The sequence below is a fragment of the Anomaloglossus baeobatrachus genome, chromosome 10 (genome assembly GCF_048569485.1).
Source record: "Anomaloglossus baeobatrachus isolate aAnoBae1 chromosome 10, aAnoBae1.hap1, whole genome shotgun sequence".
Classification (NCBI taxonomy): Eukaryota; Metazoa; Chordata; class Amphibia; order Anura; family Aromobatidae; genus Anomaloglossus; species Anomaloglossus baeobatrachus.
In genome coordinates, this window is record NC_134362.1 from 75,329,499 (window position 1) to 75,345,701 (window position 16,203).

The 16,203-nt window shown below is 50.5% G+C and overlaps 1 protein-coding gene across 1 annotated transcript; it reads right to left on the bottom strand.

The window, feature by feature from the left end:
• Positions 1-5,913: 5,913 nt before the first annotated feature.
• TMEM138 (transmembrane protein 138) lies at positions 5,914-15,809 on the bottom strand. Its single transcript, XM_075326429.1, has 5 exons — positions 15,717-15,809; positions 12,468-12,608; positions 11,872-12,043; positions 11,711-11,786; positions 5,914-6,367 (listed from the first exon to the last, which is right to left on the bottom strand). The coding sequence occupies exons 2-5, from the start codon at positions 12,593-12,595 to the stop codon at positions 6,255-6,257; spliced, it is 489 nt and encodes a 162-aa protein (XP_075182544.1). The 5' UTR covers positions 12,596-12,608; positions 15,717-15,809; the 3' UTR covers positions 5,914-6,254.
• Between the last annotated feature and the right edge of the window lie 394 nt (positions 15,810-16,203).

Consider the following 16,203-nt stretch of genomic DNA (forward strand, 5'->3'; position numbering starts at 1 on the left):
AGGCCTGCAGCCCAGGAGAGGAGGCGTGTCAGAGCGAGGAGAAATGTCTCCTCTGCTAAACACCAATTTGAGCTGCTGGCGCGACCACACCAGCAGATCAAACTGGCGCAGTGTGGCGACAGCGCGCGTGCCAGCACAAACGGCTCTGCGTGCCCTGTCTGGCACGCGTGCCATAGGTTCGCCATCACTGATATAGGCTGAAGAAGCAGGGTGGTCAGATTATTGCCAAAACGACATGGTAGGGTGGGGGCATTAGTTCCTAGAGCCCTACTTATGCTATTTACTGCCATGTTTGTCAAAAGATGCACATATGCAGGGTGCCATAGCTTGCTACAATGTATACATATATTTTTATGGCCTTAACCATATTATAGCACTTGCTTATTTTTATTGAGAACTCCCATAGCAAAGAATAGAAAGTGCTGTGCAGGCAGAGCCACGTTTCCTGGCATCTGGAGAAGCAGGAGTCGGAGGACCTCCGCGTCCTAGATGGTGGACCTCATAAATAGAAGGATTTTTGTGTACTCACCGTAAAATCTTTTTCTCTGAGTCTTCATTGGGGGACACAGGACCGTGGGTGTATGCTGCTGTGACTAGGAGGCTGACACTAAGTAGACAAAAAAGGTTAGCTCCTCCCTAACAGTATACACCCTGAGCCGGAGGCGGACTTAAATCAGTTTAGTGCACAAGCAGTAGGAGGAGAACAAAAACACAACCATACATAAGTAAAGGTAATAACTTCAACAAAGTAGCCGTGCGACCCAAGTCCAGGGAACACGGGCCACTGAGATAGACAGTCAATATGTAACAAACAAGCAGTGTGGGTGCTGTGTCCCCAAATGAAGACTCAGAGAAAGAGATTTTACGGTGAGTACACAAAAATCCTTCTCTTTCGTTTCATTGGGGGACACAGGACCGTGGGACGTCCAAAAGCAGTCCCTGGGTGGGTAGTGGAAAGCCCCGCGGATAGGAAGGAAAACGGCCTCCCTCGGCGGGCTTGCCCAAGAAGTGACTGTACCCGCCTTGTACAGGTATGCTACTGCCACCTGCAAAAGCTATTTCCCAAGACTGGCCTCTGCCGATGCTTGGGTGTGAACCTGGTAGAAGTTGTTCAAAGAATGCAGACTAGACCAGGCGGCGGTGCTACGGACCTGGTCGGCCGACGTCTAATGCGTAATCGGCCAAAAAGGTTCCCACTGCACTAGCAGAGTGCGCCTTTACTGTCCGTGGTGGAGATCTGTCCTTTATCCAAGAGGCGGAACGGATCCATCTGGCAATTGAGGCCCTGGGTAGCAGCATGTCCCTTTTGGGTCCGGATGGGATGATGAACAGCACGACCGTTTTACGGGAAGGTGCGGTCCTGTAGGCACAGAGTGTGAGGGCTCGCACTCGGTCCAGAGTATGAAAGACCTTCTTGAGGCTGTGAGAAGGACTAGGAGCGGAGGACAGAGAAAACAAACTCCTCATTTGACTGGAATGGCGAGACTGCCCTAGGCAGAAAGGAGGGAGCCGGCCCGAGCACAACCTTGTCCTGGAGACAAATCCGAAAAGGGGTAAGTACCGAAAGACCCTTTAGCTCTGACGTTCTTCGCAGAGAAGTGATGGCAACGAGGAACACCACTCTTCCACAACCGGTGAGAAGGAAGGAATCTCGAACGGTGCAAATAGCGGACCTTGAAGCAAATCCAGCTCTAGCATAAGACCCCACAGTTCTAGTGGCCGACGATACGGCGGAGCTGGATGGACAAATCCCTGAATGAAGGCCTTGATCCGTGGACGAGAAGCGAGAGACTTCTGAAACAGGATTGACAGAGCCGACACATGGCTTTTTAAGTGTGGAGAATGTGAGACTCGCATCTAGACCTGCCTTGATGGGAGGGAGAAGAGATGCTGTGTTCTTCAGACCACCGAAGGAAGAACGCTCCCCGTGCGGTAGTGGATTCTCGCAGAAGATAGAAACCTGACTGTAATCATTGTCTGTATTAACTCTGTCGAAAAGCCTGCCTGAGGTATTACCCAGGATACCGTAGCCAGACTGTCAAATTTTAGGACCTCTGGGTTCTCGTAGGAGAGAAAGAGAGAGAGAAGGCTCTGCCAACAAGGAGCTGGACGGTCTGGAAGGCGTCCCGGGAGGACAGCGTGGGTCCTGAAGAAGTTCCGCGAGCCATGCTAGTCTGGGCCCCTCTGGAGCCATTAGAATGGCTGGAAATCCTTCCGCCCTGATGTTCTTAAGAACCTTCGGGATCAGGGGCCGCAGCGGAAAGAAGTACGGGGGCCCGCACTGGGTCCTCACGTGGACCCCTAGCGGCAGGTGGTCGTGGTAGCCCGCGATAAACCATGGAACCTGCCAGTCGAATCGGGAGGTCATTAGGACCACCTTTGAAGTCTTTTATCTGCCGCCGATCTGGTTGATGCTTTCCCTGTTGAGGGACCATTTGCTTGAAGCGAGGACTACCTGCCAGGTAGGCGTCTTGAATGTCCAGCGACGCCAGAACCTCACCGACTTCAATGGATGTGAACACGGAGCGGAGGAACTCCATGCAAAATGCTCGAGGTCTCACGGACCTGCTAGAAAAACTCCGGGTCGAGGAGGGGGCAGACCGAGCCGACCCTCTTGGGGACCACAAGAGACTGCAATAAAAAACCGCTGGAAAAGTTCTGATGGCTGGACTGTTGCCACAAGTCCAGAGTGGAGGAACGACCCAATGGAGGGGAGGAACACGCGCCCACGCACAGGAGACTCAGGAGGGCGAGAACGGAAAAAAGTCTTGTGGCAATGAATCGAATCTATTTCGTAGTCTGAGACTGATCTCTCTGACCTAGGATCTGCCTCTAATGGGAGGTAGATCTGCTGGAGGGGGACAGAAGCCCCCCACTAGACTGACGCAGCTGTCCGCAGACCGCAAGTCATTTGGAGAAGCGGCGCTGAGACCTGGAAGTGGACTTCGTGGACTAGTGGGGACGCGAACGCCAGGAGGGATTGGGCATAAAAGACGGGGCCCCCTTGTCCCTCCGAGGGGAGGATGTTTTTTGAGGATGAGGAGTTTCGGACGGCTTGGGCCGAAAATAGGGAAGAAGAGTACTCTTTTCTCCCGTAGCCTAGGAGATCAGTTGGACTAGCCTAGGTCCTAAAAGGCGCTCCCCTAAGACGGAGGGGAAGCCAGCTACCCTCAGAAGCCAGATCCGCGTTCCAGGTCCTGAGCCTGAGAGCTCGGCGGATAGCTACACTGTTGCAGGGACCTGGGCCGCTCCATTGGCAGGCGCCAGGGCTGCGTAGCGAAGGTACTCACCCGCGAGTCTGATCTGCGAAGAGATGTTAGCCAGTTCCGGAACAGCAGAGAAGGCACAGAGTCCCTGCGCAGCATGTCCGTCCAGGACATAGCGGCTTCGCAACCCAAACCAAGGCAAGGGTCGGGGAAAGGGAAGTTCCTGATGGCTCGAAGGCAGAGCGGGCCCACCTGTGAATGGTACGGTCTGTGGAGTCCCTGAGAGACGCACTGTTAGGAGTGAGAAGTCAGGCAGGAGCTGGCGGGCTGACCACAGGGGGTCTGCCCATTCTTCTCGGAGCCCTTCGGAGAAGGGATAATGTAAAATAATGGACTTACCGCCGGTACATACCGTGACTGGCTGTTGCCTGTGGTTGCTTCGTAACTCAGCAAACTCATGATGTCCACTGAATGCGTTATGGAGTCGCCTCGTCCGCTGAAAGGGGACATGGGTGCTCTGAAAAGAGACGGGATATACCTGTATCCTCAGAGACTGATTCACCGCTTCTACCAGGCTATCCACCATGCGCCGAACATCAGCCGCTTGTACGGAATTCAGCAGAGGTGCTGCATCTGAATCATCACCCGGGAGGTCAGAGGACTCCAGGAAGGAGTGGTAGTCTGGACGATGGGATGAGAGTGAAGCCTGGGAAGGCGCTGAAGATGAGACCTGGCGGGTCCGCTTCCGAGTAGCAGAGGACCGTGGGCCGGAGCTCACTTCCTACTGAGGAGACTGTGCTAGGCCTGTGGAGGGCTGAACGCGTGACGGCAGGCGACGCAGAGCTTGCGCGACGGTTCGAGAGACCTCAGAGAGGGAACCTACGGACTGCGACAGGGACGCCAACTAGTCGGGAGGGGGCGGAACGCAGGGCCCTGCAGGATCGGAGACTGCGTGGCGGCATCTGAGGCGTCGGGAGAGGAGTCCTGTGGATGCTACAGGTCTGCAGAGCAGCCAGAGCATAGCTGGACATCCTGACCTAGGGGAACTACACCAAGGCACGGGAAACTGTTTGGGTCGGGCGGAGCAGGATTATGCAAAGGTACTCTCGCTGGGAGTGCTAGGCCGGAGACAGGAGAACGACTAAACTGTCGCTCATACACGAGGGCTATCTCCGTAGGAGCAAATCGTACCCAGATCCTGTGTGCTGCCTACCAGTCGGGAGAGAGGGATCCCGGTCACGCCGGAGCCAGGGAATCAGGGCGCTGTTGCGTCATTGTTAGGAAAAGACAGGGTTGAGGCCCCACAGATATATGATCTAAAGGGGTTGTCTGTTACTAAGCATATCTACTTGTTTGCTAGAAGCAGTAGCCTTCCCCTGAGGGCGTTCCTGGTAATACAGGTCCTGTCAGATTCTGTATTTAAAATATGAGAGAATCAAGACACCAACATTAGGGCAATTAAATCCCAATGATACCCAGAGACCTGCAGAATCCAATAGGAGGCGGCATCTTGGCCGACGCACCGCAGAACGGTGCCATAGACATGCTGAAAGTGAATCATGAATCTGGAAATACATTTTTTTTTTTTACCAAATTGTAGAAAAAACTTCTGGGGTTAAAAAACCACATAAAACTGAGATTTTTCACCTAATTTGTGAATTCTACATGTATTATATCGTGAGTTGTCATACATCAGCAGTCCATTCACATGAAATCGATCCTGTGTGATTAGAGATCTGCTTACAACCACATAACTGACAGATTACAGCTAATCTGCCTGTGTGAGCAGAATGGCGATGGGACGCTGGAGTTGGCTGGGAAAGGGGCCGTGTGAGGGTGGGAAACAGGGCATCCACCGCCCACACTGTGATGCCTGGAGGCTGAGCAGTGGGCGGAGTCGGGGGCATAACGGCCGGCCAGCCAATAGTGCTGCAGCAGGGGGCGTGGCTGGGACGCAGGGAGACTAGGCCGAGACCGGGGCCTAAATTTTCAGCCGCCCGAGGGGGAGAAGGTAGGGGAAGACTGATGAGCGTCGCCGAGAAAAAATGAAAAAAATACGCAAGAAAAATGTGGCTGAGGGGGGCTGAGAGAGCCCATATCAGCCTCCTACGACACTAAGCAAAAACTGATTTAAGTCCGCCTCAGGGTGTACTCTGCTAGGGAGGAGCTAACCTTTTTTGTCTACTTAGTGTCAGCCTCCTAGTCACAGCAGCATACACCCACGGTCCTGTGTCCCCCAATGAAACGAAAGAGAAATTAGACATTTATACCATATCCTGTAGATATGTCATTAAAGGGATATTCCCATGTCTATCTTCCATGGCCGTGACGGGAATAACTGCTTTTTGGTCCCGGTCACCAGAGGTGGGGATGCGAAAACAACTGTGCTGTGCTTCACAGTTTGTATAATTCCCATAGGTATAAGTAATGGAAAAAGCACAGCAAGCTACACTAATTCCACCGTCTGGGAGTTTTACCAATGTAGCTTGCTTTACTACCCTGATACTATATAGCCCATACATTTCTATGGGAGTTACGGAAACTGCATAGTACAGCTATTTCTGTAACCCAGTTTCTGATTGTCGGGATCCAGAAGCAGTTATGTCTATCTCGGCCATGGAAGACAGAAATGAGAATAATCCTTTAATGTTTCATTAGACAACAGCAATAAAATCCCATTCTCAACACAAACACGAGGATGAAAAGATGTTCCACACTTATTTTTATTAAATAACAAAACTATAAAACATTCAATATTTAAAAAGTCAAAAACTAGAAAAGGATTTTTTACATTCACACGTTCTCACTTTTTGAAAATACAAGTGAAATTTCTAATGAAATAATCTGTATAGTGAATAACACTGAGAATACTGGAGGAAGAATTTACAAAATTTGTTCCCCGGACTGGAAGATGTTGCTGATCAGTGGGGTCAGATAATCCTCTCCGTTCAACATGAAGATCGACCATAGAGGACACTGCATGGACTTCTCAGAATGACCCCGAAACTCTTTGGTGCTTGTGCTCAGTCTCAATAGCCAACAACTCATCTAACCTCGTACTCGGGCAAACTCATTGCGTAGCCACAGAGAATCATGGTAGTAGCGGGAATCTCCCAGACTTAAAGCAGTCCTCTTGTAGAAGTAAAAGTACAGCACGGCCACTGTCAATACAAAAAACAAAAAAAAAAAAAATACATTAATTTGTTCTACAAGACCGTCTGCAGACACAAAAATTCACACTTGTCCTGCAATGGCAGCCATTTGTCTTGCATCAGTCACAGGAACGAGGAAAACAAGTGACCCATATCAATATGCTCTAGTGGACATGTGATAGTATAGATAGTGCCTTTGCTAAGTACCTGAAAGGGACAAGTATTGCTACCCTGCTGAGTTTACTGCTTATAGACTTGACATATTCAAGCTATTAAAAACACATATAAAGGATTTCTTGGGTAATCTGAAGGTCTCTCTAGTATATAAATTGCAAAACATGTTCCCAAATGATACAGTTTGTAATACAAAAACTTAGATTTTACCATTTGAGAGATTATATATATTATATATATATATATATATATATATATATATATATATAAAAAGATGAATGTATGTATGTATGTATGTATGTATGTATGTATGTATGTATGTATGTATGTATGTATGTATGTATGTATGAATGAATGAATGAATGAATGAATGTATGTATGTCTGGGATTGGCATCTGCACCATCGCAGCTACAACCACAAAATTTTGCACACTCACACTTCTGGACCCCGAGAGCGTCATAGGCATATTGTGAGGCGAAATTTTAACCCCGCACGTTCCAATTTACTAATCAATTTTGCCCCTATCTACATAATGGGGAAAAAGTGAAACAAAAAGTGTATCCGCACCGTCGCATTTACAATCACAAAATTTTGCACAGACGCCTAATGTGACCCAGGGAACGTCGTAGACTATGTTTTGACAGGAAAATTTAACCCCGCGCTTTACTGTTACTCTCCAAAAAACATGCCTTCATTAAAGTAAATGGAGACTGGAACTACAGGTTATTAGTAGGAGCTGTGATTGGTTTCTATAGGAGCAAAAGACATTCATAGTATAAGAAGCTTATATGTGAGGTAATAAGATGTCGGTGGGGAGAGAGAGACAGACAGAGAGAGACAGACAGACAGACAGAGAAAGACCTGAAAAGAGACAAACAGACATGCAGACAGGGACAGAGACACGGAAGGAGGAGACAGACGGGGGACAGAGACAGGCAGATGGGGACAGAGACAGGCAGATGGGGACAGAGACAGGCAGATGGGGAAAGAGACAGGCAGATGGGGAAAGAGACAGGCAGATGGGGAAAGAGACAGGCAGATGGGGAAAGAGACAGGCAGATGGGGAAAGAGACAGGCAGATGGGGAAAGAGACAGGCAGATGGGGAAAGAGACAGGCAGATGGGGAAAGAGACAGGCAGATGGGGAAAGAGACAGGCAGATGGGGAAAGAGACAGGCAGATGGGGAAAGAGACAGGCAGATGGGGAAAGAGACAGGCAGATGGGGAAAGAGACAGGCAGATGGGGAAAGAGACAGGCAGATGGGGAAAGAGACAGGCAGATGGGGAAAGAGACAGGCAGATGGGGAAAGAGACAGGCAGATGGGGAAAGAGACAGGCAGATGGGGAAAAGAGACAGGCAGATGGGGAAAAGAGACAGGCAGATGGGGAAAAGAGACAGGCAGATGGGGAAAAGAGACAGGCAGATGGGGAAAAGAGACAGGCAGATGGGGAAAAGAGACAGGCAGATGGGGAAAAGAGACAGGCAGATGGGGAAAAGAGACAGGCAGATGGGGAAAGAGACAGGCAGATGGGGAAAGAGACAGGCAGATGGGGAAAAGAGACAGGCAGATGGGGAAAGAGACAGGCAGATGGGGAAAGAGACAGGCAGATGGGGAAAGAGACAGGCAGATGGGGAAAGAGGCAGACCGGGCACATTACTGTAATGCCTGATTGGAGCCACAGACTCAGACTGGCTGTAAGGGGAGTCTAGAGAAAAGCCGCTCGCAAAGCAGGACCCCCAGAACTCTGCAACCCTTTAACCCCTATACAGGGATTTGGAATTACACAGAGCCCCAGAGATCACTACCTGTGGTAGGCTGTAGTCCGTGGTCGTCAGGCAAAGTAAAAAAAACAGGAGATGCTAAACAGGAACAGAATCGGCAGGCAAGGGCGTAGTGAGGAGGCAAAGCAGAGGTCAAATCCGGAACTGGCAGCAAGGTACAAAAACGACAGGCAGGAGGGTAGTCAAACAGCAAGCAAAGGTCAGCGCACAGGAATCAAAATACAAACAGCACATGAGCCAGGAGAACAGAACTATCTCTGGCAGTGATCATGTGACAGGAGGGGGAATAAGAAGGGTGTGGTGTCTTCCCATTGGCTGCAAATGAATGTTGGCAACTTCAGCTGGAAGACACACGCCACCTACAGTCAGCCAGTGGTACTGCAGGTTCCCGGAAAACCCAGCCTAGTGGATGAGCGGAGCCTGTGCTCCACAGAGCCACGGGCAGCGACTCCTCTCCCATCACCAGCACTATCCATGGTGGGAACATGGCGTCATCTGGCGATCAGAGCAGAAGTCGCAGGAGCGGACTCCGGTGGGGACGTGACAATTACTTGGCCAATTTAGTTAACTCTGTGTGGAATATCTGTGGTGTTGAAATATATGACGTGAAATGCTTCTTTTAGCTTAGTTTTTGCCTTTTAATAATTACATTTATATCTATTTGTTTTGTGGTTTTTGTGTGTAGAATACATTTTTGTTAATACATTCAATTTTGTTAACAACCATTATTAACCCGGGCGAAGCCGGGTAGTACAGGAAGACCTACAAGATCAGTCGGTGAACAAAAAGGAGGCCAATGAAGCAGCCAGGAGCTGGAGTGCAAATCCAGCAAACAGAGCACCACTCCCTGTTATATGCATTATACAATAGAAAAAAAAACAAAATGAAAAAGAGGTTCCCTTGCTGGTTTCCCACGCTGGTACTAACCTGAATTCAAACCGTACTGGCAGCACCTTTACAATGTGAACAGGTGCGCATCTGGATGGTGTATAAATATGAGAAAAAATTCCAGCCCCACACTGGTACTAACCTGATTTCAAACCATATGGTATTGCAATGGCCATTGTAATATTCTAAATACCTCCATTTATGTTATAAGGTAGAATTTATTTTGGTTTTTCACAGTGTGTGGCTGGAATTTTTTCTCATACACACACGTTATTTTTTTTTCCCTTATATTCACACTTAAAAAAAAAACATTAAGAGAGGTTTTATCTTGACTGACATTTATAGGATCCGCAGGATTGGAGCTAAACATCTGTCCCGGATCCGGGCTTTGCCTTCCTCAGTCCACTGAACTCTGTTATACTCCACGTCAGGCTTTGCAGGTGGTCTGTTGTGCACCCATGTGATCATCTACCTGGGCCTATATAATGGATCAACGAAACACGCACTTGTGTCTTGGTATTGATAAGACTTTGTGTTCCAACATACTATCTGCCAGTGTCTTCTAGTACCTCTCCTACGTGCTTCTTAGTATCGTGTCTGCCTACAGCTTTTGGTACCTCCGCTACCTGCATCCGGTCTGCCTTCAGCTTCCAGTACCCCTGCTTCCTGGCATCCTGTCTGCATGCGGCTTCTAGTACCTCTGCTACTTGCTTCCCGGCAACTTGTCTGCCTGTGGCTTCTAGCATTTCTGCTTCCTGGCATCCTGTCTGCCGGTGGCTTCTAGTACCTGTGCTACCTGCGTCCTGGCATCCTGTCTGCCGGTGGCTTCTAGTACCTATGCTACCTGCGTCCTGGCATCCTGTCTGCCGGTGGCTTCTAGTACCTGTGCTACCTGCGTCCTGGCATCCTGTCTGCCGGTGGCTTCTAGTACCTCTGCTATCTGCTTCCTGGCATCCTGTCTGCCGGTGGCTTCAAGCATTTCTGCTTCCTGGCATCCTGTCTGCCGGTGGCTTCTAGCATTTCTGCTTCCTGGCATCCTGTCTGCCGGTGGCTTCTAGTACCTGTGCTACCTGCGTCCTGGCATCCTGTCTGCCGGTGGCTTCTAGTACCTGTGCTACCTGCGTCCTGGCATTCTGTCTGCCGGTGGCTTCTAGTACCTGTGCTACCTGCGTCCTGGCATCCTGTCTGCCGGTGGCTTCTAGTACCTATGCTACCTGTGTCCTGGCATCCTGTCTGCCGGTGGCTTCTAGTACCTATGCTACCTGCGTCCTGGCATCCTGTCTGCCGGTGGCTTCTAGTACCTGTGCTACCTGCGTCCTGGCATCCTGTCTGCCGGTGGCTTCTAGTACCTGTGCTACCTGCGTCCTGGCATCCTGTCTGCCGGGTGCTTCTAGTACCTCTGCTACCTGCTTCCTGGCATCCAGTCTGCCGGTGGCTTCTAGAATTTCTGCTTCCTGGCATCCTGTCTGCCGGTGGCTTCTAGCATTTCTGCTTCCTGGCATCCTGTCTGCCGGTGGCTTCTAGTACCTGTGCTACCTGCGTCCTGGCATCCTGTCTGCCGGTGGCTTCTAGTACCTATGCTACCTGCGTCCTGGCATCCTGTCTGCCGGTGGCTTCTAGTACCTGTGCTACCTGCGTCCTGGCATCCTGTCTTCCGGGTGCTTCTAGTACCTCTGCTACCTGCTTCCTGGCATCCAGTCTGCCGGTGGCTTCTAGCATTTCTGCTTCCTGGCATCCTGTCTGCCGGTGGCTTCTAGTACCTGTGCTACCTGCGTCCTGGCATCCTGTCTGCCGGTGGCTTCTAGTACCTCTGCTACCTGCTTCCTGTCTGCCGGTGGCTTCTAGCATTTCTGCTTCCTGGCATCCTGTCTGCCGGTGGCTTCTAGTACCTGTGCTACCTGCTCCTCACTATCATATGTGCCTGTCACACCCAGATGCGGATAAAGCATTCACTGCCCTGCTTTTATTCCACCATGATCAGTTGCAACTTGGCCCCTACTTTCCCACATACCTACACCCCGCAAATAAAGGAAAAGAACGGTGGCCATATTGACTGTCACTCAACTTCTACAAAATTAAATGTTTTAGCTCTGAACAGCTGGTGTTCGTTCCATTGCTTCTCTGCTCTGATAATAGATTAGAGGCCATTCCCTTGAAGACATCTGAAGCATAATCTACACCACAGTGAAGGCGGACACCTATACAGCCACCCACATAAGAAGTGATGAGAAAGACTTGATGAGACTAGTTGCAGAATTGTAGTATAAGGCGACATGCACACTGAGTATTTGGTGAGTTTTTACATCAGTATTTGTAGGCAAAACCAGGAGTGGAACAATCAGAGAAAAAGTATAATAGAAACCCGGGCACCACTTCTGTATTTATCACACACTCCTGGTTTTGGCTACAAATACTGAGGTAAAAAAAAAAACCCAAATACTGAACGTGTGCACGTGGCCTAAGGTGAAGCTCCACCAACATACTCCGTTCTGGCCTAAAATACTCACCGACTCTCTGCAGAACAAACAGCGCCTGCAACCCATCTGACCACACAAAGATATTTTCTGTTTTCCACCGCAGATTCTAGAAAAAAAGAAACAAGAAAAGGAAAAAAAGGCGCAAGGTGGGAGGATAATGCCGATAAATAACATAATAGATACAGACTTACCATAAGCCATACGTGTAATGAGACACTTAGGGTTAAATGCAGAGCGCAGAGCAATACTGTGACCTGGAAGCGCTGGCATAGTAAGCCCAGGAGCCCGGCTTGGAACACAAACGTGTTGAACAACATAAGGAACAGGACGATGGCTGCAAATAAAGTGCCGACATCCTGCAAACTGAAACAGAAAAGACATGGCTCAATATCTGCTTTATACTAACACAGAGCTGGGGAAAGTGAAGGAAAATGCTCATCAGGGTTAAAGGACGTCATCCCTGATGGCCAGTTCTGAACCCACCATACACATTAGACTAATGTTGGCAGCCCCCACCGTTATGGCAGGTTCACACTCTTATGTGTATGGGGCAATTGACTCTGTACATTGGAGATGTCGATCAGGAACGTCTCACTTCAGACAAGCGATCGCTTTGTTCTTCTGGAGAAAAGTCTCCGGCAGTGATGTTTGTCTGAGGCTCTCAGAGAACGCTGCATAGGCGAGATGGCAAAAATGGCCGCACGGTCGGCAGAAGCATTGTTCACTGCCAGCCATCTAATGTCTATAGGGGTCCTTTAGATAGTGGTTTCCCAAACCAATCACTTACATGAAAAGCACCAGCTGGATAACCGGAGCCGAGCGTAGGAGCTCCGAAAATGAATTCACAAACAGATCGTAAACCAAGAGCAGGAACTGAAGCGTAAGGACCAGACTGTAATTCCCGGGCTGCAGCATCCTCTCCTGACTCCTGCAGAAGGAAAAAAGCAAAAAATAGAAACATTAATGAAGATTGGAAGGCAAAAATTAAAGAACGTCTGCAGATGATGAAAAGTAAATATTGCTTTATGCCTATGGCAGGGCAGGGGACTGAGGAGGGCATCAGCATCATGCATGTCCTGGGGTCAGGTTCACGTGTATGTAGCTCCGTACAGGCCGGCGCTGTCTCTTCTACTCTCCCAGCACCTGCCAATAACCACAGAGACTACAGCTGCAATCCAGGTGGGCCGGGGGTCTCATCCTAGCACATGGACTGTTGATGAGTTTCCACAGTATATTGGGGGGCTTTGTTACCATCAATGTGGTCTTCCACAGGGTGGGCTACATAGAAGATCATTATTTTCATTATATTGCAGTATACTGTGACGGCTTCATACTCATTAGTACTAAATAAATAAGTCGAAAGTTTCAAAAAAAATATATATGGAATTTTTTTTTTTTTAGAAGGAGGGGGGGTAAATCACAAATCTTTTCCCAAAATGAGAATTAAAACTCCCAACAATGTTATTCCGTGTCCTCATCAGTGTATGTAGGGTAATGAGGTGGGTGTAAATATCTATTGGTCACCGTCCTCTCCAGATGCCAGCGCTGCCCCCGTCCTCTTCTGAGCCACTATTCAGACCGGCCGGATCACACGCATCCCCTCTGTGGGGGCGATAGTTGCCCACTTGATGTAACTTACACTGAGAAAGTGACTTCTGGTCCTCACAGAAGACGCGGTGTGATCCTGCTGGTCTGAATACTGCTCACATGGCTCAGAAGAGGATGGGGCAGTGCTCTAAACTAGGGAAGAGGATGATCAGCAGGAATCTCAAGGGGTTATACAATGCCATTCAGTGCTGCATCAGGGGTGAGCGGTGTGGAGGACGACCCCACACACTGCCAAGAAAGCCGCCCGGCCAGCGGGTTCGGAGGAAGACCCCACATACTGCCAAGAAACCCACCTGGCCAGTGGGTTCGGAGGAAGATCCCACACACTGCTGAGGCACCTGCTCTGCTAGCGGGCATTGAGGACAACCCCACACACTGCCAAGATGCCTGACCGGCCAGCGGGTTCTGAGGATGCCATCACATACTGCCGAGCTGCCTTCCCAGTCAGCGGGATCAGAGGACAACCCCACAGACAATAGACACGTCTGCCCAGTCAGCGACATCTGAGGACGACCCCACAGACTGCAGAGACACCTGCCGGCCAGCGGTTTCTGAGGAAGACCCCACATACTGCCCAGACGCCTTCCTGGCTATTGAGATGTGAGGACGACTCCACACACTGCTGAGCCGCCTGACAAGCGGGAAGTTTTGAGGAAGACCCCACAAATCACCAAGACGCCTGCATGGCCAGCGGGATCTGAGGACGACCCCACACACTGCCGGGATGCCTGCCCAGCCAGCGGGATCTGAGGACGACCCCACACACTGCCGGGATGCCTGCCCAGCCAGCGGGATCTGAGGACGACCCCTCACACTGCCGGGATGCCTGCCCAGCCAGCGGGATCTGAGGACGACCCCACACACTGCCGGGATGCCTGCCCAGCCAGCGGGATCTGAGGACGACCCCACACACTGCCGGGATGCCTGCCCAGCCAGCGGGATCTGAGGACGACCCCACACACTGCCGGGATGCCTGCCCAGCCAGCGGGATCTGAGGACGACCCCACACACTGCCGGGATGCCTGCCCAGCCAGCGGGATCTGAGGACGACCCCACACACTGCCGGGATGCCTGCCCAGCCAGCGGGATCTGAGGACGACCCCACACACTGCCGGGATGCCTGCCCAGCCAGCGGGATCTGAGGACGACCCCACACACTGCCGGGATGCCTGCCCAGCCAGCGGGATCTGAGGACGACCCCACACACTGCCGGGATGCCTGCCCAGCCAGCGGGATCTGAGGACGACCCCACACACTGCCGGGATGCCTGCCCAGCCAGCGGGATCTGAGGACGGCCCCATACAATGCCGAGACGCCTGACAGCCGAGGAGTTCTGAGGACGACCCCACAAACACTGCGGAGATGCCAGCAGCTCGCCTCCAACAACCCCTTTAAACAATAATAAGGGTTTAAGGAATCCATTTTTTTCTGGGAGTGCTTCTTTAAAGGGAAAGAGGACATTCACCCAGGTGTGACTGGTACTTGTAGTTCCACACCAGAAAATTCTCAGACTGCCAGAATGTTGGTGGTAACTAAAGGATCACTAATGAAGGCAGCGAGATACAGGAAGGCTGGGGCTACAAATAGGTTGGCGACATGGAGGATACACACTGGAGGGATACACACTGGAGGGATACACACAAGAGGGATACACACAAGAGGGATACACACAAGAGGGATACACACAAGAGGGATACACACAAGAGGGATACACACAAGAGGGATACACACAAGAGGGATACACACAAGAGGGATACACACTGGAGGGATACACACTGGAGGGATACACACTGGAGGGATACACACTGGAGGGATACACACTGTAGGAAACACAGGAGAGATACACGCAGGAGGGATACACACAGGAGGGATACACACTGGAGGGATACACACTGGAGGAAACACAGGAGAGATACACGCAGGAGGGATACACACTGTAGGAAACACACTGGAGGGATACACACTGTAGGAAACACTGGAGGGATACACACTGGAGGGATACACACTGGAGGGATACACACTGGAGGGATACACACTGGAGGGATACACACTGGAGGGATACACACTGGAGGGATACACACTGTAGGAAACACAGGAGAGATACACGCAGGAGGGATACACACAGGAGGGATACACACTGGAGGGATACACACTGGAGGAAACACAGGAGAGATACACGCAGGAGGGATACACACTGTAGGAAACACACTGGAGGGATACACACTGTAGGAAACACTGGAGGGATACACACTGGAGGGATACACACTGGAGGGATACACACTGGAGGGATACACACTGGAGGGATACACACTGGAGGGATACACACTGGAGGGATACACACTGTAGGAAACACACTGGAGGAAACACACTGGAGGGATACACACAAGAGGGATACACACTGTAGGAAACACACTGGAGGGATACACACAGGAGGATTACTTATCCGAGGTCGCCGGCCCGCTCTATCTATAGCGCCGCCGCCATGATCCTGGAGTGCTCGCTACCATGACAACCGTTGGCAGAGGAGGCGCGGCACAACTCACGTGTCCATTGCTCGACCAATAGGAAAGGTGTCTACATTATGACACAGCAGCGAGGACGGCCATCTTTGGTGCGGGCAATGCTGCCACTACTCCTATGAAATTATTACCATGTAAAAAGTAACATAGAAGTAATGGCAGATGCCTGACCCGTTATTGATAACTAATCACTGCGCCGATCACGGCTGCCAAAGATAGATTCATATTGAGGTCCCTGAATACTTGTGTGCCCCAGCCATCCCCCTCCTCATCTGCTTCCATTACCTGCACAGGTCATCCCCCCTCCTCTTGGCTTTGGTCACTGGACCTGGCTGTCAGCATCTTATAAGCTTCCATAAAAGATGCATGTGATTTATAGCCTAAGGATTATTGAAG